Source organism: Dryobates pubescens, chromosome 24 (genome assembly GCF_014839835.1).
Source record: "Dryobates pubescens isolate bDryPub1 chromosome 24, bDryPub1.pri, whole genome shotgun sequence".
Lineage (NCBI taxonomy): Eukaryota > Metazoa > Chordata > Aves > Piciformes > Picidae > Dryobates > Dryobates pubescens.
The window spans coordinates 8,577,343-8,600,576 of NC_071635.1; the positions used below are offsets into that span (position 1 = coordinate 8,577,343).

Here is a 23,234-nt window from a genome sequence, read left to right on the forward strand (position 1 = left end):
AGAAGCTGATCTTAGGTACTGTACAATCACAGGAATCACAGAAAATGCACCTGGAAAGCATTTTGAGCGGTTATCTAGTCCACCTAAGTGCATCAAGACAAAAATAGGTGTACTTGTCCTAAAGAATGTGTTTTGATTTACTTGAGAATGGACTTTGTAATCTCAGGAGAGAATCTGTTATGGTGGGAACACATTTGTGGGTTCACAGAGAACACACACCAAAAAAACCCACAACCCCAATCAAAACCTTTTAAAGATGTTTTCTTGTTAAAAGTACTTTATAATTGTTGTAAGGGATGGGGCATTAGCTATTACTGTCAACAGCAAGAGCCAGCAAGTCAGCCTCCAGCTCAGCTGCACATCTCCAACCTGACTATGAGCAAGCCAGGTATATCAGCAAGTCTGTGTAGACAAAGTTGTGCAGGGAGAACACTCAATGTGCTTATGAGGACCACTGAGCACTGCTGGGTTCTGAGCTTGTCTAGAATCTCAATTCTTTACTGTTGTGTGGTTAAATGAACAGAAATCTTGTTTAATTTTCAAAAGATATGGCAATATGCAGTTAAGGCACTTGATTACTATTGCAAAGTTCAACAAACAAGGCAGAAAAGAGAAACACAATTACACTGCAAATCCCAACTAACAATAATTGCTTTTGCAGCAAAGACACCCAGAGCATTCCACAGTCAAAGCAGCTGTCACACACTGATACCCACTGCTGTACAGAGCTGTAAAGGCGGCTGCAAACAAGAAAGTACAGTCATGAGCGGGGAAGTCACACTGAGAACATAAGACTAACACCCTGAGAGGCTGACTGAGGAACGCTCAACTCCCAGAGAAGACAGCATAGGAGCTATTTTCACAGAGATTCATGCCCTGCTTAAGAACATGGCACCCACTGGTATCACGTCCCATACAACCACAAATGCAGCAGATGCTCGCAACCGAGGCATTACCTACGCTGGCAAAACATACCGATGACCTAGGCATGGCATAGGCATGGTGTCACCTGGTTCCAGTGGCAAACCAGTGACTAGTCTCACACTTGATATATACAGGGAGAGGACTCAACTATACCACACAATGTACACAGTAACATCACTGAGAGGTTCAAACAATGGGGGGGGGGGGGGGGGGGGGAGGGGTGTGTGTGTGACGCTTATACTGGCATAAAGAGTGACATTCCACTGAGTAACATCTTGATTACCCCATGCTGGCACTGCGGGCCACCACAATTACCAAACAGACTATCCAGCTGGCTTTGACACCATTTCTATAAGCAATGTAATATTCCCATAGCACAGACTTATGGACATTGCTGCAGGGCCAGTAACTTGATAGGAGGGTTCAAAGTTGAAATGCCCATAAAAATGTATTATAGTTGCTGAAACAAAGCCTTGTGACTTAGCAAGGGGTTTACTCCAACCAGAATATATTTAATAACTTGTATTTCAGAAAATCATCCTTTGCATTTTTTTTCTTTCACTTAACTACAAATAACTCTCCTCCACCCACACCCCTCAGCTAAGGATGAAACATATTGTCAGTTTTACAGATGAGTAAACTGAATCACATGGCTGACAAGTTCAACTTGCTTCTTGAAGATATGGATTTAAATAAGAAAAACCTCTGAAATAAATGGATTTTTCGCTAGCATGGAAGGAGGGTAGGTCAGAAAAGTTTATTTTTCATGTATTTTTTCCCTGATCAGTGTGGCAGTGGTAGGGTCAGTTACAAGATGAATAAGTTTGCAGGGTTTTTTTCTGCCTGAAACAGATGTTCCCTCTGGAGAACTCAGCATCAGACAAACAAATAAAGGAAAATCACAGCCCCTTCCCGTGCGAGGCAAAGCATCAAAAATTACACAGGTCTCAAGACAGTTGTTCAGCTCCCAGTCTCTCTCAACTCAAACATTCTGACATCTAAATTCACATATTTCCTCTGAGGGTGCTTAAGAAAGAAATGTCATTCTCCTGAGCAGCCACATCTGAAGCAGAGAAAGTTAAAAAACACTTGGGCTACTGAAAGGGAGAATGGGGACTGTACTGCATTGCAGCAACACTGTCAGCCTTAAGCAATAAAGCGTCATGGCCATAAACAGGCTATGGAAAGTTCTCAAGGAAAACCAGTCTGGTCTCTTAATAGCAGGAGTGAATAGGGAGGAGAACTAAGAACTCACTAATTAAAGGTAAGCATAGGCTTTTGTTTAAGAAATGAGTTTCAAAGCCAAGCCTACACACTGCTTTGTGTACCTCCAAACTTCAGTCACATTGCTAGCCCTGCCAATTTCAAGTACTAGCGCAGCCACATCAGCACAGTGCTCAGCACACTTTATTAATCCTGAAACACAGGCACAGCTCTGGGCTTTACTTGAAACTGGGCACATGTTGCTGTGAGAGAAACTGCACTTACGGAAAACCATTAGGTCAAAGTACTCCTGAGACTGGAGTACCCAGGGAAAAAAAACTCAACCTGAATTTTACTAGTGAGAAAACTACCATTCTTATTTTCCTTCCTATTGACTCTGAGCAAGGCTGTTTACTACTGAGCTGGAAAGGGCACAGAAGAAAGCTAACGTCAATCTTTGCAACTTTTAAAACCCAACCTGGAAATCAAACAGAACCTTTGTACAAAGCAATACAACTTCTCTAATTTCAGTGGAACTACAACTGTTGACAATTGTCCACCACATTTTCTGCCCTTGGAAACCTGTCCTGTGTTTGTTTCAGAGTTTCATGGGTTTAGTGGGCACTTCAGATTTATTTTCAGTCAAGATGCTGTAAAATAACCACATTCATTCAGTTAGTGATCAGTTCTATTGCTAAAACTGACATAAATCTTATTCTCTTTTTTTCTAAGCTGTTTTTATTTTGGGGGAAGGTGATGCTGTCAGAGCCAGGCCAGCCTCTGCAGTTACATCAATGTCACAGGTCATTTTGGCTCCCAAGCACACAGCAGTGGTCACTTCAGATCAGGTATTCACTCAGAGAATTTCTACACTTCCTGTGACAGAAAGTAAAGCTTGATGGATCACTGGATGACCATAAATGTTCATGGTACAAATAAATACACCTAATAATACTATGCTGCTTGTGACAGCACATATGTTTCCTCCTACAATGTAGTTAACTTTACTGCTAGTGTGGAGCATAAAGAAGACCAAGGTAAATCCATTCATTCTCTCCTGGCAGACAATCAAAATAAAGGGTATATTCCACAAAGGCAAGTTAATTCTTTTTGTACCCACAATGTCTTAAAAGAATATCTATACTCCACAAGATGTATTCTTTAGCTTTAGAGGGCTGCTCAGATATGAATGCTCCATTTATTATCAAAAGCATTGTTTGCTATGACCCTATCTTTTTGCACAGAGACACTGAAGTGCCATTCAAAATCCACTTGTTTTCTATCATAACTTCTTGCATTTTGTGAAACAGATGCAAACTTCACCTGCCTACAGTAAGCTCAGTGTGCAGGTAAAAGCATATCTGAGTTCTGAAAACATACACAAGGACAAATGCTAATTAGGAAAAGGATTAAAATATGACCTAAGACAGTAGGTACTCTCATGGCTGTTGCATAATTCTGTACACCTTAGAAACATCATTAACAAAGGAATTGTGCCTGAGGGAGCAGTCTATGTTTTCAAATAAAACTAGCTGTCAACACTGGCAGTTACACCCACTGCTGGCAATTGAATATTCAATAAGGAAACCTCTAGTGAGATCTTAAATAAACTAAGATGTTAGGCAGTGTATCTGGAGGGGTGGAAATAACACTGGCATTGGGCAAGGATAAAAACAGCAGACTGGTGAATCCTGACACCAAACCAGACTGAGCATATGCTTCGGTGCATGGGTGAGCATGTGTGTGTCTGCAGAGTCGCATCTGCAGTGCACCAAGCCACTCAGCTGTCAAAAGATAAACACAAGATGAAAAGGTTTACTAAGCTGAAGACAAACAGCTAAAATTCCACCTTGGAACTAGCATTAACCTTGGATATTGGAATGCTCAAGATGTAAAATGAAAGAAATCCTAGACTGAAACCTTGAGAATGAATAAAATGCATTTGCAATAAACTGATGTTTTAGTGTTCCTCTCTAGGCATTTTGACAGGCTGAGATAAGCACATAGAAAGCCTGAGGAGGAATGCCCCTTGCATATGCCAAACATGCAATTTTTCCTTTGGGTTGGGTTGGTGTTTATTCTCAGATTATCTTCTGACTCATAGGAGAACGCTAAATTTTCTGGACAGTTTATAGCTTAACAACAACGACAAATTGACAGACACTGAAGGCGTAGATAATAACCATAAGAAGCAGGTCATATGCTCCTAATCAAGCACAGTGAGAGCCAAAACTTTTAATGAGATTTGCTGCAAACTTCAGTTTAATCAAGATAGGGAGGTTTTGTGCTCACAAATTTTGGCATGGTGCCTTTTAAGATACAGCAGCTAAGTGACAAGACCTTTTAATGCTTATCTGTAAGATGTACTTACTGCAATTACTACATTACTATGATTAGCATAAAAAGCACGATGTGAAGACTGCAGACCTCTGTAAAGAGCAAACATTCAGCAAGTACATTCCAAAATTAATGATCAAACTTTTGAAATGCCAGACTGAGAAAAGCACCCCAGTAATGAATTGTTACTGACAGAAACTTTGCTATTCACCTTTCAATTTTTCATCAGACAAATGTCTCTAAATAACAAGAGCAAGTCTTCTCTTCTCTGAAAGCAAAGCTCAGTTCTCTTACTGAAAGGTTAACTCTGAAAGCATTTTCGTGGGGGTGGGCAGAGAAACAAAGAAATTTAGATTTAATAAAATTTTATATTCTTTGCTGAAACACACAATTCTATTTAGTGGAAGAGAGGCATCCAAGCTTCCATGATCACATACTTTCCCTTGAATAAAATATATGAATAAAAAAATACACAACACAAACCTTGCAAACATAAACTGCATTTGATTCAATTTTGTGTTTCGAGTAAATCAATCCTTCCCTGCCCAATTTTTCTACCATTACCACCCAGAATGGAGAACATGGGAGAAAACCACCTGTGTGGTATCACTGAGACACTGACTGGAGCAGGCTCTTCCTTCACAGGGCAGTCTTGGTAAATACAAAACCAAAATATTATTACAGTGGTGTTAGGCCAGGAAATACTCCACTCATTTTTTAACAACAAGTTGCTCCAAGTTGCTCCTCTTCCAAACAGTTGGTGAGCTTGGTTTCCAGTGAAGAAGTCTCATAGAACTGCATTTACTGTATCATGTTGCAAACACACACAGGCAGACTTGTAGGACAAGCCCTGATGCTTGGACTGCTTTGCTTGCCCTTCTTTGCTTCCACAGCTTGCAGTGTTGCTGAAATACTCTCCCTGCACAAGCACACTGCCGATGAGCTCACCCCCTGGCAGGTCACAGCAATCTCTTGTGCCTATGTTTGTGAACCTAAGACATAATTTATTTAGGATATAAAGTTAACACATCAAGGCAGAACTAGACAGGGATCTTTACAATGCCTTCCAGGGCCACACCTTAATTGTCTTACAAGAGTGAAGGACGCATTGTGTTTATTTCCGTTCCTTCTTCTCTCCACCTGACCTCAACATGGTATTTCCAGCATTCTTGCACAGTAAAGCAGCCATAAGTGAAAGAAGTTATGCAAACATAAAAAATTAAATGTGAAGTAAGGAAGAACTCGTCAAACTTTGCCTTGTTTGAAAACACAGCCATCTTCCTAGCTCTTTAAGGGATGAGGGAGGATCCAACTGAGTCATTCTCCAAACCATTTCTCCTCTCTTGGGTAAGAGAACAATACTTAGCAGAACGCTGTTAATAGCCAGCATATGTCCACTAAATGCAAGGTGCCAGCTTGACCATCTCTGTGTTACACCAGAAAAGCTGCAGATGTTTAGCCTTATTCTGTAACACTTTGCACCACATAAATAACTACAGTTATAGGAACAGTTTCAACAGAGTTTCCACTCACTAGTGTAGAGTGAAATGTTTCTATGACAGGAGGTCTCCTACAGTTTCTGGCTGTTCTACTGAATGCTGTTCTTAGCCTGGGTAGCAAGACACAGCAAATCAAATGAACCTCCATGCAAAATTTGACAGTTTTCAGGTGAACCCAAACAACAATCCAGATATTTTTTTATATATGTATTTTAAAAAAACCAAAAACACAAAAGTGCTTATTACAAATTGCAAGCAGTGTATTTGTCCCACTGGGAAATATCTGTCCAGAGGGCTCTATGGTTTTCATCTACTATTAAACTGAAACTGAGCACCTAGCTTGGTTCTAGACCTAAACCAGAGCAAAATAAAGAGCAGCACTTTTCTGAAGCAATAAAATGGAAAGGGAAAATGATCAGAGTTTATTATCTAAATCAACCCACCTCTCTATCCTTTCCAATAGAGATTATCAGAGAAATTGTTCAGGATGCTGAAACTGGGCAAAGCCTCAGGTAACTACTAAAAAATTAATATTGTAATAATATTTTTAAGGGCTAATAAAATGGCCTGAGATACAGATGGATTTATCTGACTTCAGTGCAGACCAAAGCAGAAGATGGGAAAGAAATAAAGGGTACTGGTGCCACAAATACCACTTATAGCATGTCACAGAAATGGTGACAAACACTGCAGGTGTACTCCTCAATTCGGTCAGAAATCCTATTACACACCACATACAACACCATATCCTCAGACTTTGGCAAAGCACTGGACCTAGTACCACCTGACATTGTTAAAACAGGATGATGGCAGGGGGTTGCATTTTAGCAAAAAAGAAACACAAAGTTAAAGGACTTGAAGACAAACTTAGGTAAAGTTGTTCTAGAATAAATGCAGTCATTTAAGGGAGGGGCGGGGGGGGGAGTGAGAAGGTAATTAACCACTGAGACAACCTAGCAAAAGGCAGGACAGTCACTGTCATTTGACACATTTAAGGGAAACAGTTACTTATTAATGACAAAGAACAATCAATACGAGTGCTGACCCAGTCCCTTAAGAGAAAGGACTGTCTCAGAAAGAGTTCTTACTGCAAATGTTTCACCGTGCCAATACCCTTCTTCCGATTCCAGTGAGAAAAGAACATTTCATTAACTCTTGTTAAGAGCAAAAAGTGGAGGTCCCTTCTGGTTGGAAAACGTATGGGTTTGCAGAGAGCTGTGTTGTTGCCTGCTGTGCTGACAGCTCCCCCTTCCGTTCCAATCGACTGTAACCATCTTTCAGAACATACACATACTTGCTATTAGTAAGAAATTGGTAGATCTGCTAAGAAAGAACATGCCCATGCACCTTATTATATGCTGGTCAAAATACCATGGCCACATTTTATAAGAGAAATACGAGGTGATCACAAACCATAATCAGTTCCCAGAAACACTACTGCTTCCATTAAAAGCCCTTTCAATTACAGCATTTTCGTGGTGTTTCGGTATAAAAATTACTTCCTCTTGGCCCTAATAAACATTCATATATGCCTGCATTCAAAAACTTCTCTATTTCATATGAAACAGTATAGAAAGAACCTAAGGTATCATACACAAGGAATCACCACTCTCAGCTCAGTGCTTCATACTACACTCTGTGACAAAATCAGTTACCATCTTGCACTGTGCTGAAGCCATGTTAATCTCCCAGTATGGGACTTAGTTTGACACCACAGCCCCAAAATTAGAGGATCCTCCTACAGGTTCCTCAAGCAGAAAAGTGAATCAAATCCAGGCTTTACAATTGCTCAGCATGTGCTCCAGCAGTCTACTACACACAGTGCCACTATCATCTGAGAAAACCTCATTGGCCTAAACTTTTTTTCAATTATTTGAAGAAAATATACAGCAATGTACCTTTGAGAAAAGACTGGGAACTGAGGATTTAAAACTTCAGTTTGCACCTTCTTCCTCAGTGCACTAATCACCTGCGAGCAGGGGATCTGGGACAAACCCCAGTTGACAGCTCTTCCTCTCAGCCAGCTCTGGGCAGTTTCCTGTTCAGCTCAACTGCAGGTTCCTCAGGATGTCAGCCAAAGGCAACCGTTGCTCACCTCGGGTTCTCCATAGGGAAAGTCTAGGCACTCAGCCCAGGACATACTGCCAATCCCGCAACTAAGCCCATGGCCGTTTCTGGCCTATACACCAGCACAAACACCTGCACCTCCACTACTAGACACTGTATCAGAAAAGCTGGAAGGGCTGCAGTTTGCACTTAATACGTAAGCCAGTAAGCCAAAGGGAAGCCCTTAAACTTCGTGAGTTTATCCCAGGATTAATCCCATCTATTTAAAAACACTCTCAGTTACTGAGTGTGATGGAAGATACCCACTCAAGGGCAGGAGAGTTCACGTTAACTTGTCATCAACCAGGAGCTGAGCCTTCCAGCTCGATAAACCTACTCCAGGACTGAGGGCGGGTGAGCATGGCAACGCCTATGAGCCCAGCCTCCTTAGGCCACAAGCTGCATAGAGGCTCTCCCGCACTGAGGAGAGATACCTGGAAGAGCGCAGGGCCGTAGGAACAGGTGACTTCTCGCGTCCCGGGCCGAGGTGAAGTCCCGGGCCGCCGCCGCCATCACCACCACGACACAGGCGCCCTAACGGCTGCCAAGGAAACGGGCCCGCATCGCCCTGCGCCTGCGCATTACCAGCCCGCCCGCCCACCAGTGCCACGCGCGCCTCGGCGTGACGCGCTTGCGTCACACGCAGCCCCGGCCTGGGGCGGGGCCGGGAGGTAACGGCGCGATTTTTCAAAATGGAGGTGCAGGGGGAGGGGAGCGGCCGCCGGGCCCGGGAGCGGACGGGCCTGGGCCGAGGCGGGCGGCGAAGGGCGCCGTGATGGGGAACTACGGCCGAAGTCCTGAGGAGAATCCATAGGAAGACCCGGGGAGAGCCGCCGGCGCCATGGCGACCTGCATCGGCGAGAAAATTGAGGTGCGGAGCCCAGTCCCCTCCCTCAACTCGTGGGCCTGGCTGGGGCCGCCCCGCCATTTGCTGAGGGCGGGGAGAGGCCAGACTGGGGGCTCATCTTTACCGGGCCACTTGTTTGTGGGAGGTTGCCGGCGAGGCGGTGAGGTGGTTCGCACCGTCGCGGCCCGGCGGATTGTGGTGGGGTGGGCCCGTCGGCGTCTCCCTGTCCGCTCCACTAGAGCGGATGCAAGGGCTCAGCTAACCGTGCCAAGCATCCTGCCGCCCCATCTTCTCCCAAGCCGAACCGTGAAGCCGTGTTTACCTATCTAAAACGAGGGACTCTGGCCCGGGTGGGGTATCCCGGGCAATGACACCCGGCTTGGAGCCGTAGCTCTCTCGGTGCGCACGTTGCGCGGAGAGCTCAGCCCCCGTCGTGGTTCGTGTTCCCCACGCTTGTATGTGAGTGGCAGCCTACCGGTGTGAGGCCCCGCGGAGATGCCACTGAGCCGGGCTATGGAAAGCCCCGGGCTCTCTGCTGGTAGCGCGGGCGGCGGCCGCTTCCCAGCCGATGCCATAGCAGCGAGAGTCGGGGGCGGGTGTCTCGCGTCCCTCGGGAGAGACGGCGGGAGAAACGGCGGGAAGGTGGCCGCGCCGCGTCGCCCGGGGCAGCACCAGCGTCAGTGTAAACTGGCCTCCGCTCTGGGAGGACGATGTCCATGTTGGGGGGGATGCTGCGCCGTCGCGTCTTGGAGAGCTCCGTCCAGGTACCACCTGGGAACACCTGAACCATTGCCTCAGCATCGAGGGTGTGGGGCCCTCCCATCTCTCGGTGGGGAGGAGTCCCCGTCGGGAGAGAGACTTCAAAGCCTGAACTGGGGTTCACGGCGATGATTTGTTGGTATTGCAGGATTTCAAGGTGGGGAACCTCCTGGGGAAGGGGTCCTTCGCAGGAGTCTACAGAGCAGTGTCCCTGAAAACCGGTCTGGAAGTGGCTATCAAAATGGTAAGGCGGCCAGCCAAGGAAGTCTTGGTCTTCTTAGCATGGATTGGACAAGGGGAAGGTGCAACAGGTTGAAGTTATGTGGTCGGGTATTCATGCCTGCATTGCCTGTTCCGGTGTGACTGATGCTTAGATTAGGATGCAGTACAACCAAATAAACTGCATTGATAATTAATAAAAAAGCCTACAGTGCTATTAGAAGAATTTAAGCTCAAATATTCAACATCAGCATGTACAGTTATCCCTATACTTAAAATTCACATGATCACAAAAATTTCATCTAGAATCCATGAGGTTGGAGAGGTCCTGTCAAAAATGCCTTGTAAAATTTCCCTTCCCTGTGAAGGAAACTCAGATGTCAGAACTGTTTTGCCACATTCACTGATCTATAATACTTTTATTTAGCCACCTTTTTAGTATTAACTCTATTTGGCATTTCTGCCTGGCAAATCAGAATTAGATTTCTCTGCTTCAGTATTTCAGAAATTGTCCTAATTAATGGTGGGATTGAAAAGGTTAAACTTGTCTGATTTTAGGCAGTTGTGTGTCCCTCCACTTACTTGGTAGTTTAAAGCATATAGTAGGTTGAACTATGTGAAAGCTTGCATAGCTTTACAGGTTTCCAGGCAAACATGCTTTGAATGTCTGAAATGTCAAATTCACTTAAAATAATATGTATGTAATTAGTGCTGCAATGCTTGAGAAATATTATGTGATCGACTTGCAGATAGACAAGAAAGCCATGCACAAAGTTGGAATGGTACAGAGGGTTCAGAATGAGGTGAAAATACATTGTCAGCTAAAGCATCCATCTATACTTGAGGTAAGGATCATGTTTTTGTCCAGAGGACTGTGTGTGCCTTGCTGTATAGCCTACAAAATGTATTTTAATTCTTTCATTTGATATTCTAGCTTTATAACTATTTTGAAGACAGCAACTATGTGTACTTGATCCTTGAGATGTGTCACAATGGTGAAATGAGCAGATACATAAAGAACAGGAAGAAGCCTTTTTCAGAAGACGAAGGTGAGAATTTTTTCCCAAGTAGATCTCTTTGCATTAATGTTCTGCCTTATGCAGTAAATATTTAACTCTAGTGAAAGGGTATTTAAAACTGCCATCACTGAACCAGTTCTGTAGTGTAAAGTCTTGTGATAAGTGATAACCTAGAAATTATTGTTACATGTATTCGCTTGAAACTTCAGCAAAATGGCATATACAATAAACAAACAGAAACAGTAGCTGTGCTGTTTAAGGTTTTAAAAATACCCTAGAGAATGAACTTAGAAAGTAGAAGTATATTGAAGGTAGTAGCTACCTTTGTACATATAATTGTGTTCAAGGCTGGTCGTGGTAGTTGGGCTATGGTTGGACTTGATCCTGAAGGTCTGATCCAACCGCAGTGATTCCACGATTCTATGATTACTTCATTAGAGAACACCTTATAATGAACTGTCTCAGAACTTAGTCATGCCATATTGCTTAAAGCAGAAAGCTAATTCCAGTCTCATTAGCATTATGCTTAAACATCCTTCTTTAACAAAATAAAAGGCAAGACCAGTAATAGACTTCAAAAGGTTGTTTTCACAGCTTAGATTTAATTTTATATGACTGAAACATCTGGGTTTTGTTTTGACAGCCCGACACTTCTTGCATCAGATTATCACAGGTATGCTGTATCTTCATTCCCATGGAATACTGCACCGGGACCTCACCCTCTCTAATATCTTACTCACCAGTAATATGAATGTCAAGATTGCTGACTTTGGACTGGCAACTCAGCTGAAAATGCCTCATGAAAAGCATTACACCATGTGTGGAACTCCAAATTACATTTCTCCAGAGATAGCCACGAGGAGTCCACATGGACTTGAATCTGATGTGTGGTCTTTGGGCTGTATGTTTTACACTCTTCTTATTGGGAAGCCACCTTTCGACACCGACACAGTCAAGAACACGCTGAATAAAGTGGTGTTAGCGGACTATGAGATGCCAGCCTTTTTGTCAAGAGAGGCACAGGACCTTATACACAGACTGCTTCGCAAAAATCCAGCTGATCGCTTGAGTCTTTCCTCAGTGTTGGATCATCCTTTTATGTCCAGGTGTAGCTCTGCACGGAGTAAAGAATCTGGAACTTCAGAAGATTCCATGGACAGTGGAAATGCTACTATTTCTACTACCTTCACAGGCTCTTCCAGCATCAGTACCAGTGGTTGCTTGAAGGAAAAGAAGAGGCTGTTAGTTGGACAGCCACTTCCAAACAAAATCACTTTTTTCCCCAAAAGCAAGAATTCCAGTAGTACTTCATCAGTAGATGGAAGTGGTTCTTTCCCTCAGTGGGGAATGCAGGGAAAAGAAGCTGGTATAACTGGCCGGGGAAGAACCATGCAGCTTGCCGAAGAGAGACCGCATTCGCGCTACCTCCGAAGAGCCCACTCGTCAGACAGGTCTGGCACATCCCACAGCCAGGCTCAAGGTGTATCCAGCAGTGTTGAGAGATCTCACTCCATGGAACTGCTTTCCAAGCCCAAAGTAGGAACAAGGGAGAACATAGAATGCTTTTCACCTGCCAACAGCTATACTGACATAAGAGAAATTTTTAAGGAGAAGGCCTCTAGTAGTTCTGGTTCTTTTGAAGGACAAATATCTCCACCTGTAAGAGACCAACCACAGTAAGAATCACTTTTATTAATAAAAAAATAAATTTAGAGCTGCCTTACACATGAAGTGCATGTTTTTCCTGTAACTACACTGCATTAAGTGCCCAAAGGTTCTGTACTTGTAGCTTGAGTGCCCAATAGGAAAGGGTGATAGTTGATGCTGTTGCTGTGCAGAGCTTTACCTCCCCGCTGTCTCTGGCTTTAAGACCATAGGTGTGGCACATCAGCTAGCTAGATCATAGCTTTTCCTTGTCCTGGTAATGCCCTGTTATTGACTTTTTTCCATGTGCAGTAAGTTGAGTGTTTCTTTTCCTGTAGAAATTGTAGTAGGGAGCCTTGGAGAAGAGCCAGACTAGGGTGGAAGGCATTCAGGGTGTGATTAGCAGCTAAGGTTGTTTCCTATACTGGGAATTAAGAACATTTCCTTGCACTGCACATTTCCTCCCACTGCAAAGAGCCAGAGGGCTCTATGTTTGTCAGTTCCAAGAGTCTACTAGTGAGTGCCAATAGGGTTAAGTTTGTGCTAGAAATTATAAATAGCTTTTCACTCCATTTGGAAACTGTTTATTTGTTTAGGCTTTTTTAATGCTTTAGCCAATGAATATTGCTCCTTCCCTGAAGGTATTCAAGGATGGGTTGGATGAGGCCTTAAGCAACCTGGTTTGGTGGATGTCCCTGCCCATGACAGTGGGGTTGAAACTAGATGATCTTTAGGGTCCCTTCCAACCCAAACCATTCTGTCAACATTCCCCATAAAAGAGAAGTATGTTCTATGCTGTCTAGAGCTGCAATATGCTACCTGCATTTCTTAAATCTAGAAGTGTTTCTGCAGCTGCAACAGTGCAATTCTTGTTGTGCTGATGTCTTTGCTGTGATCTCAATTACACGTGTACCTTTTATTTTGCAGGTCGAATTATCTCTGCCCAATGACGCCCCAGCTTGGTTTGTTGGAGCAGAAATCCCAAGCTGAAACAATGCAACAGTGGCTTGGAAGCATGCAAGCAAATGGTGTGTTATTTATCTGTTGTGTATTTTTGCACTCAGGTTGGAGTAATGCCTTGTATGAATTTCTGTGAGATTTTCTATTATTTAACTCCTTTAAACTTGTGACAGGAGGGGTATCTGTATGGCCGAGGAACTGTGCTACCAGAGTTCAATGCTGGCATCTGAAATGACAGCAACTGGATGTTAACAGAGGCTACTGCAGGCAAACTTTTTCCCGGAATGAAAAGCATGGGAGACCCTAAACTGACTTGTCACTGCCAAAAATTGACAGAGATATTGAGAGAGGCAAAGTTGTTTCCAGTATCACTAACCTGTAGAATCATTCTTAAGCAAGCAATACCCATTGAAAACATTTTTTTGTTTTCTCTTCTGGAGTAAGCTGAGGCAGGAATTAATTTCATAAGGTTTTGTATTTGTTGTTCCTCTTAAGCTATGGGGTTGGTATGTGACTGCCTTCAGAAGTGTGAAGAAATTGTTCGCTGAATTTAAAGATGATGTGGTTATTACCACCTTCTAGCATAGGAAAAAAGAGGGAATACAGAACTCTAGAACCTGTCATGTTTTTTCAGTTGTAACCTAACACAAGTAATGGGACAAAAGATTGGTGGATGATTCAAAAGTGCTGCAAATGGCACAAAGAGGCCGTAAGAGGAAAAATGGGGACCTCGGTGAATGAGAAAGATAATGAGGCTGCAGAAGGAGGGGTGGAGGAAAGGACAAAAAAACGCAGAAGGGAAGGAGGTTCCTTGTCATGCATCATGTTACAACATTCACAAATAATGTAATTTAATCATAAAACTAAATCACAAATCCATTCTGGCCTTTTTGGTTTGATATTACTGGACTCTCCCTGTCTATGGGGAACTGCAATCATATGACATATGGTCTGAATAATCCTACTGAATTTTTGATCTCAACTGTTCTGCAATATGTCAGGAGGAATTAAATACTCATGTGGGTAAGGCAAGGGTTTAAAATTGGGGAAGCAATTATAGGAAGTTTAAATATCAAAATGGGGGCTTGTCTTTTAACAAGTGACTGGAAATAAAACAGGTTTTGAAGTGCGCATTGAACATCTCGAGTACTAAAATTCTGGCTGATGCTAAAACACTAGTTAAGCTGAAACTTAAAATTTGGTATTACTGGTTGTCTGAATGGCAAGTAAACTATCAACAGATAAAACATTCTTGTGAACCAGTTCGTGTTTATCTATGTGAAATCTTAGTGTTTTGTGTTTAAACAGTTCTGCAAAATTATTTGAGCTCTCTTGGGACTGTAGGCTGAAACCTAGTAACAGTTTAAGTAGCAGTGGAATTTTGTTATCACTGGTATTGATTGGTACTAAAGCTGTAGCCTAATGATTTGGACTACTCAAGCTTTCTAAGATGATACTTGGAAAATCTTTGGAAAATACAGTAACATGTTTTTTCTTCTGACTGTAACTCTTTGAATCTGCAACGTACCTTTATGATGCTTTCAGTTCCACTGAGACCACCTGCAGACCTAACAGGCAACAGTAATGCACATGGAGGTTTCCGGTATCATCTGGATGTGCAACAAGATGCATCAAGAAATGCATGGAACACCTTAAAAGATATGAGGAGTCATGATGCATCTGTCGACTATCCACATGCTTTAAATGAGACACATCCAAAGAAATACATCCCTGGAGTTCTCTGCCAACCTGAGACAATTCAGCCGGCTTCTTCGTGTGGCCTTTGGCCAACTTCAGAGCAAAACCAAACGTGGAGCAAAGAACCTCAGGCACATCACAAACCTACACTGCGAAGTATGGTATCACCTCTCAATGCTCACAGGCTGAAACCCATCAGGCAGAGAACAAAAAATGCAGTGGTATGTATCTGTTCTTCAAATGGAAAGAACTTAAATACAGTGTCAATAGCTTCAAAATCACCTGGTCACCCAGAAGCTTTGGGGCTTTTTTTCTTTTATAACACTTTAATCTATATTAACTTATGTTAGTAAATTGCATCCTAGTTTTTAGATGTGGCATACTGGAACCTGGCAGTCAAATCCTGGAAATGGTGACAGGGCATTGCTTTCAGTTTACGAGCAAAGAAACTGTAGGTGAACATCACAAGTATTAAACACAGATCCTACAGGTCCAGCACTGCTGCTGCTTAGCTGTACAGTTGTGCTTAAGTTTTCAGCGTTAACATTTTGACTGTCAAGCACATCAGTGTTTTCACAGATGAAATAACTGAATTAGAAATTAAAATAGTGTGATTCTCAAGTAAAAACTTTGAGCTTTTTTTCCTATAATGCTGCTTTTTCCCTGTCTCGTGGATGTGAAAGCAAAACAAATTCCATTAATCCTTACTGGTCACATACAGTTTTCTGGTTGGTTTGTTCCTGCTACCATGCCTTTGCCTTCTGTTCAGTTTCTTACAGCCTCGCCCCTCCTATAGTGTTTCCCCCCACCCCATAATTTCATTCCCCCCCCTCTTGGTTTGGTTTGTCACTTAAGCAACCACTCCCTCACTGACCAGACTTAGAACCCTCAGTCACACTGAAGCAGTGTTCTGTTTTAATAGCAGGAACAGCGTTACTGTGAGAAGCATTAATAAGTTTGCAGTGCATTTGAGGAAGAAGAAAACCATTTTCTTAAAGCATTTGTGGAAAGAAATGATATCTTCTCTTTAGGTGAGCATTCTAGATACTGGAGAAGTGTGTATGGAGTTCCTAAAAGATCACCATTCACAAGAACTTGTGAAAGAAGTTCTCAGAATATCTTGTGATGGGAATGTGGTGAGTATGTTTTTGCTTTCTTCCCTGTTGTAAGAAGGGCTTAGAGTACTCTGTTCCTTCAGAGTTGTGTTGTTTTGGGTTTGGTTTTGTTTTATTTTTCATTGAAGCTATTATTTGTTTAGAAATGCTGTGTTTACATATGCACAGCTGTAAACTCCTTTCTTTCCCCCACAGAAATATAGGTAGGTAGCAAATAGTTATTTCAGAGGAAAATTGGACTTGACTTTTGTAGTACATGAAGCATTGCTGGAAAAACTGCTGCTGTTAAACAATTAGAGGAATAGTGTTCATGGTAAATGATGGTCATTAATTAAACTATGACTTATTTCCATGTCTGTTGGGGAACACTGTAGTAAGTTGCAGCTGTAATTTTTTTTCCTTTTCTGTAGATTGCAGTTTATCATCCAAATGAAGGAAGAGGTTTCCTTCTTGATGACACACCTCCTGCTCCTCCTGAAGACATCTGTATGTATAATTTTGACAACTTGCCAGGTAATCTGAAATTTATTTCAAATGTTATAATGAATGTGGGTTTTAAGGGAATCTTGTTTGAGACTTTTTGACTTTCAGCCCTTAGTTTTTCAGATAATTGTGAAGATAAAACTCCTTTCAGAACAAGAGTCAAACTGGCTCTAACTGGAACCTATTTTGAAACTTCACCAGAAAGTGCAAACCCTCAGGTTTTACTTTTGTGTGGAGGTTACTGTAAAAGGGGTTTCTCTTGTAATGTACTTGAGTTAAAGCCTTCTTCATCTTCTCATTCATATTGGAAGCTCTTTAAATATGATTAGAAGAAATATTATCCAAGTTGCTTTTAAACCAACAGCTTTACTTTGTGTTTCTGATACCCGTAACTTGGGGAGGAAGGGGAAAAAATACATTGGAGTATTTTATGTAGAGAGCTGAAGAAAAATGCAAGCTAACTGTAAGTTCTTAAGAGACAAGCAGACTTGTCTACTAATTAGAGATCAAATATGGGTTTTACCTAAAGCCAGGAAGCCAGCTAGACTGATATCTATTGAAGTGGTACAGGCAGCACTTGATTATGTTGTTGAGATTGAAAACTATGCTAACTGAAGCTATTGAGGATGCACACCTTTTTAGGAATTGGTGGCAATAAGTCGGTTTGAACGTATCTGTGTAAAGTACTCGAGCATAACTCACATCCTTCAGCTATCAAATGCACATCTTCAATTGCTTTTCTCCAGGCTGGTGCTCAGTGTTTCGTCTGATGATGTTTTTGATAGAAGTTTTTAATGTTTTCTTTGTTAGAGAAGTACTGGAAAAAATACCAGTATGCAGCCAAGTTTGTGCAGTTGGTAAGAACAAAAACCCCCAAAGTCACGTTCTACACAAGATTTGCCAAGTGCATGTTGATGGAGAATTCACCCACTGCAGATGTTGAGATTTGTTTTTATGATGGTATGTATTTGTTGTGGTGGTGATGTGAATAATTCTTCTTAAAGCTGCACTACAATACTGCCAAACACTAAATAAGGAACATGTAAGGTTGAGGAAAACACCAGAGACTTTTCCTTTTTTTTAAGTTTCTGCCACTCTGCCTTTACTCTAGCATGTGCAGATGAGTTTGATTCATTAGTTCCTTACTGGTGTCTTATTCAGGAAGTACATGTTAAAGTGTTAGATAAAGTACGCCTTGTTTTTATTCGTGAGCTCTTTGTATTTGGTAGTTAACCTGCTTGGTGAAAGGTGTGTCCCTGCTCCAAGTAGAACACTTGCTGGAGAAAACACCTGGCTGCCTTTTCCAACTCTGCCCTTCATAAGATGGACTGCACTAGTGATTGTTGTCTCACTATAGACTGCTCTCAGCTAGTTTGGTTTGCCACATGCATAGGTATACCCCAAGAGAATTCATGACACACAAGAAGACTGAACAGCTCTGTGACTCAATGCTGAACTGCTATTGAAACAACAGGCATCTTGGTTAAAACCTGCTCTAAGCCTTACTTAGCCACTCTATGACAACATTGTTAGAGAGGTTAATGTTCTCTCAGATGAATATTTAGAAGGTTCTTAGAATAAGTAATAAATGTATTTTTCAGCCCATTTAAATAGTAATCTTTGGCTGTAGAAGGCATTCTGTTAATGCCACAGTCCCAATTTTAGGGGCTTTTTATTTCTGCAAGACACAGAGCTTATGCAGTAGTCATTTTGTTCTTGTGTGAAGGTCAGTGAGATACACTTTAGGGCAGCATGTAATGGCAGAAGCTTGCATTTCATAGATGCTGGCATGTTACACCATTCACACTGGTGTTTGTACCCTTTCACAGGAGCAAAGATACACAAGACAGCTGGTGTAACTCGTGTGATTGAGAAATCAGGGAAATCCTTCACTTTGAAAGGAGAAAGCGAAGCAGGGTTGAAGAAGGAAATGCAAGTTTATATGGATCATGCGAATGAGGTAAACTATTCTAAAGAAAACTGCTCCATTCAAAAACAAACTCTGAAAAGTCAGTTTCTCTTTCACAAATGTGCTTCCAATGCTGCTTTTCATTTTTTCCATTATGTTAAGAAGGAATGATAAAGTGGTTTTTGGAAGAGCTGTGAGGTAACAGTAATGATGCCTCACAGTGAAGAGGCATCATTGTCTGTGCTTTAGGAAATAGTGAAAATGTGGTACAAATTCCCTCTTCACTCTTGTTTATGTTCTCTTGTTTTCTGGAGGAGAATTTGGATGCCTTCTCTTTCATCAGGGCTAGATGGGGAACTAAGCAGATGTGATTATCTGGAGCATAACTCCAGATGTGCTTAAGTTAGGAGAGAGTTTTGCTGTAGTAAAGCTTATTGAATCTCCTTCATGATATGTAGGTGCAGCTATTACAGAGATTCACTACCACTGAAAAAAGCATTTCCTTGTGCAGGCTCAGCTGCCACACTTAACATGTATCAAACAGCACTACTCTTGCCAGCTAAACTTGTAACAAACCTCTTGTGATTTCAGGGACATCGTATATGCCTTGCACTGGAATCTGCTGTTTTGAAAGAAGAAAAAAGGAGTGAAGGTGTTCCGTTCTTTCCAATAATTGTTGGAAGGTATTCTCTTTTACTTGAAAACACTGATGCATTTGAACATTCCCACTAAGCAGCCTTATGCAGCCAATATGTGCAGAAGCCCGGGTTGCTTAACAGAGGCTCATAGTCATCAGCAAGATAAATATTACCTTTGCAGAATGTACGAACACCTGATTTTGGACCTGCAAAGCCTTCTGTGGTACTAGGGCAAACACAAACGTGGGGTTAGTCTGAACAGGCCAACAATTAGCAGGTTTGAAGCAACTCTACTGAAGACTGGTGCCATCATGTGCTTTGTACAGCCCATTGGCAACTGAAGGAGCAGCTGTGCTTGTCTCTTGTTTCTTTAGTCCCTTTTGGACAGACCTTTTCCCAACTTGTCCCGTTCCTTTTCCAGAAAACCTGGCAATACTGAATCGCCGCAGGCTGCAGCCCCTCTACTGATGGAAAACACGAGCTGTACAAAAGAAGTTATGCCACTGGATAGAAATACAGCCACCAGTTCTGCTCCAGTTCAAACTCCAAACTGTGCTCCCTCTGTAAGTACCCAAGAACAGACAGTGGAGACTGCTTTCCAGAAGGAATTCAAATAGTGCTGAGGATTTTTACCTAATGGAACAACATTTGTATGGATTTCAGCTTTTGTCAGCCATCTGTGAGCACGTTGACAAGGAATGTTAGATCTGATATAAATTCATCTTTCATATTTGGATTTATGATCATGTAAAAAAAAAAAAAACAAAACCAAAATCCTCTACAACTTTTACTCCAAGTGCCTGTTGGGAACATAGTTTAAAAATGGATTAGGGTGTCTTCAGTGTGTTTTGGAGAGCTCTGCTGGTTCTTCAGGCCTGTGTACCCAGTGGCAGTCACAATGGATATGGGCACTGAAGGATGTTTTCCTGAAATAATCAAGTAATAGGGTGTATAAAAAAGTGTATGTATGTGGATAGAATAAAAGGCTTTGTGCAATTTCAGGCAGTTGATTTTAAAAACCCACTGAGCTTTCATTGCTGTGTCACAGCCCTGATACAACTGCCCCGGCTGACTGGATCTTGCTGGGGTTTTGGCACAATGAGTTTGTCATCTGAATGAGGGCTGTTCTGTCAGCTAACTTGTGCTGAACATTTTTCTTGAAGACAGGACAGGGTTTTTTGACAGTCAAACAAGGAAAATCAGGGTTTAAGTGGAAAAATTCTGCTTAGGGACAGCGATTCCTGTGTCAGTACAGGGAAGTGGTAGGAAAAACCTGCCCTAATGCTGAGACACATTGAAAAGTCTGTGGGATTGTTTTCATGTACTGCTCTTAAGAGGCATATAGCCTAAACCTGGCTATTGATATGGAGAGATGAAAAAAGGTGGTAACTGATCACTATAGTAGAGACATAGTCAGTTGGCTTCATACTAAAGCTGCTAACTCTGTGTGTTTCTGGGTTTTAGGTGGTGTCATATGAGAAGTCTACCTTTATGACTGGCACTGCTGAACCTACATGCTCCTCTGTTCACCAAACAGAATGCAGTCCAAATTCAGCCCAGCTTGTGAAGTCTGTCTTTGTGAAAAATGTTGGCTGGGCTTCTCAGGTGAGCAATTAATACTTATTTCAAGAGAGAAGGCTGTTCTTTTTATCTATTAAACTTGAGATATGCATCTTTAAGTCATCAACTGTAAACTTGATTTGAGGAGTACATTCAGCTGTGCACTGCTACAGTTTAAGTCCAAAAATAGGTATGTGGGGAGGTCCTTGCTTGTAAGGGTCTTGGATAAATACCATGGTGAACTACATAAGAAAACAAAACAGTAGTTCACTATTTCAGTTATCACGATGTTCTTGTGGTTATTATTGCCCATTTCTGTGTTTTCTGTCACTTAAATTTCACTCTACTGAAAAACTGAAGCTGTTAAACTTCTGTCTGTTCACTAATGCAGATGTAAAGGTGTCATGACAATGTGTTCTTAACAGATATGTACCAGATCTGTATGAGAAGAATGAGTCTGCTGTACAACAGGAAATGCTGTTTCCTTACAGAGAAATGTTTCCTCTGCTTTTCTGTGGAACCAGCTTCAGATGTAAAAAATGGTTCTCTGTAGTGCAGATAAAGGAAGCTTCCTGTCCCAACAGGAAAAGTTTGCTTTATTTGTATTTTTATGTATATCACTTCAAAATTTATATAGCTGGGAGCTATTGCAAATGTGCTCTTTTATGTTTGGATTTAATATTTCTTTAGAAGTGGTTAAACTAAAGGTATTTGAACTCTTGTAAAGGATGATTTAAAACTTGAGTATCTGAACCCTCAGGAAGTCTGACTCATGAGACTGTGTGAGACTACTTCACAGCAGTCTACATGTAATCTTAATCCTTAAAATGCTCACCAAGACACCCAAGTCAGTTCAGCAATACTTGAACTTTAGGCTTCAACTACTGGAAGAATTCTAGGTATGTAATCTTGTGGTTTATGTCCCCAAACCATAATGCAACTTCTCTCATTAGCTGACCAGTGGAGCAGTGTGGGTTCAGTTTAACGACGGGTCCCAACTGGTAGCCCAGGCCGGTGTTTCTTCTATCACCTACACATCTCCAGATGGGCAGACAACCAGGTGAGCCTATAACTGCTATGCAAATCATTCCATTTCCTGTCAGTGCAAGGCTGTTACACGTAAGGTAAACTTCATAGCTGCTTTTTGGTTTGCTTTGTAGATAGTAAAACTTCTCAGCCTCTCAGCTTATAAATTTGATAAGGAGAAATACCATTAGGTTTGACTGAACTCTGGAATGAATAAGAAATGCTGGGAATGCATCTCCTTGGTCTCCAGAGGACAGCCACTGTTCATGTATAGTATTTAAAAAAGAGGCAGGGGGACAAAAGTAAGGTTTTAATACCTTTCTTTTTCCCCAAGACATTGGTACATTTAGCATGTCAGCGCTTGTCTCAAGTGCTCAGGTGAAGCTTTCCCAATCTTCCACACTGGGCACTTCTCATATCAGTGGAGCCACTCAGAGACAGTAATGCACAGCCTGTTCAGTTGTTATTGCATCTTTAAGTATTGTTTATCTAAGGCAGATTAAGAAAACATCTAGAGGGAAAGAGAGGCTTAGATTTAAGCCATCAAGCTCCAATTAACGGGGCCAGATAAAATCCACTTGACTTACTCGTTTGCAGGCAAGTTTTAGAATAATTATGTTGTCCTGACATAAAATTATTTCCAGTATCTAAATGTGTCTATATGCTCATTTCCTTTTCTAGGTATGGAGAAAATGATAAGTTGCCAGAGTACATCAAAGAGAAGCTGCACTGTCTGTCTTCTATTCTTGTGATGTTTACCAATCCAACCAGTCCCCACTGATTAAAGTGAAGCAGGTGTCCGGACACAAGAGCTCAATAAACTCCCTGACTTTCAAGTGATGTGACTAATCTTACTCGGCTTGCACAGAAAGGCTTTCTGAAGCTGGTTAAAAAAAAAACATAGGAAGGGAAGGGTTGCTGTTTGTGTAGCCAAGTGCTTGTAAAGTACCACACAAAATGTTTTTCCTCCATAGGACAGATACATTTGCTCAAGCTGAACTTTGAGCAACTCATTTCAAGATAGCATCAACTTTCTGGAAGTACTCTGAATCTTCTTTTTCCTTCCTGCACTGCTTAGTTGGTGCCAACAATCAAAGAAAAAAAAAAAGAAAAAAGCATCTGTGCTGTTGAAATGTTTGTATTTGTAAATAACTTATTTTTACATCTTACAAGTAATATATGTAAATATGTATATGTTTTTTAACTGTTTTTATTGTCTGTAGCAGCAGCTTTAACTTCCCTGCACAAGCATTTTATAAAAAAAATAATTAAAAATGCAGTGGTTCTT

The 23,234-nt window shown here is 41.8% G+C and overlaps 1 protein-coding gene across 1 annotated transcript; it reads left to right on the top strand.

Annotated features, from left to right (window-relative positions):
• Positions 1-8,838: 8,838 nt before the first annotated feature.
• Positions 8,839-22,919, top strand: PLK4 (polo like kinase 4). The gene is made up of 16 exons (XM_054172631.1): positions 8,839-8,940; positions 9,824-9,919; positions 10,644-10,739; positions 10,829-10,943; positions 11,557-12,589; positions 13,485-13,585; positions 15,063-15,436; positions 16,247-16,351; positions 16,741-16,843; positions 17,624-17,773; positions 18,643-18,773; positions 19,314-19,405; positions 19,782-19,923; positions 20,825-20,965; positions 21,874-21,980; positions 22,628-22,919. Exons 1-16 carry the CDS (start codon positions 8,911-8,913, stop codon positions 22,725-22,727), a joined length of 2,916 nt encoding a protein of 971 aa, XP_054028606.1. The 5' UTR covers positions 8,839-8,910; the 3' UTR covers positions 22,728-22,919.
• Positions 22,920-23,234: the final 315 nt, after the last annotated feature.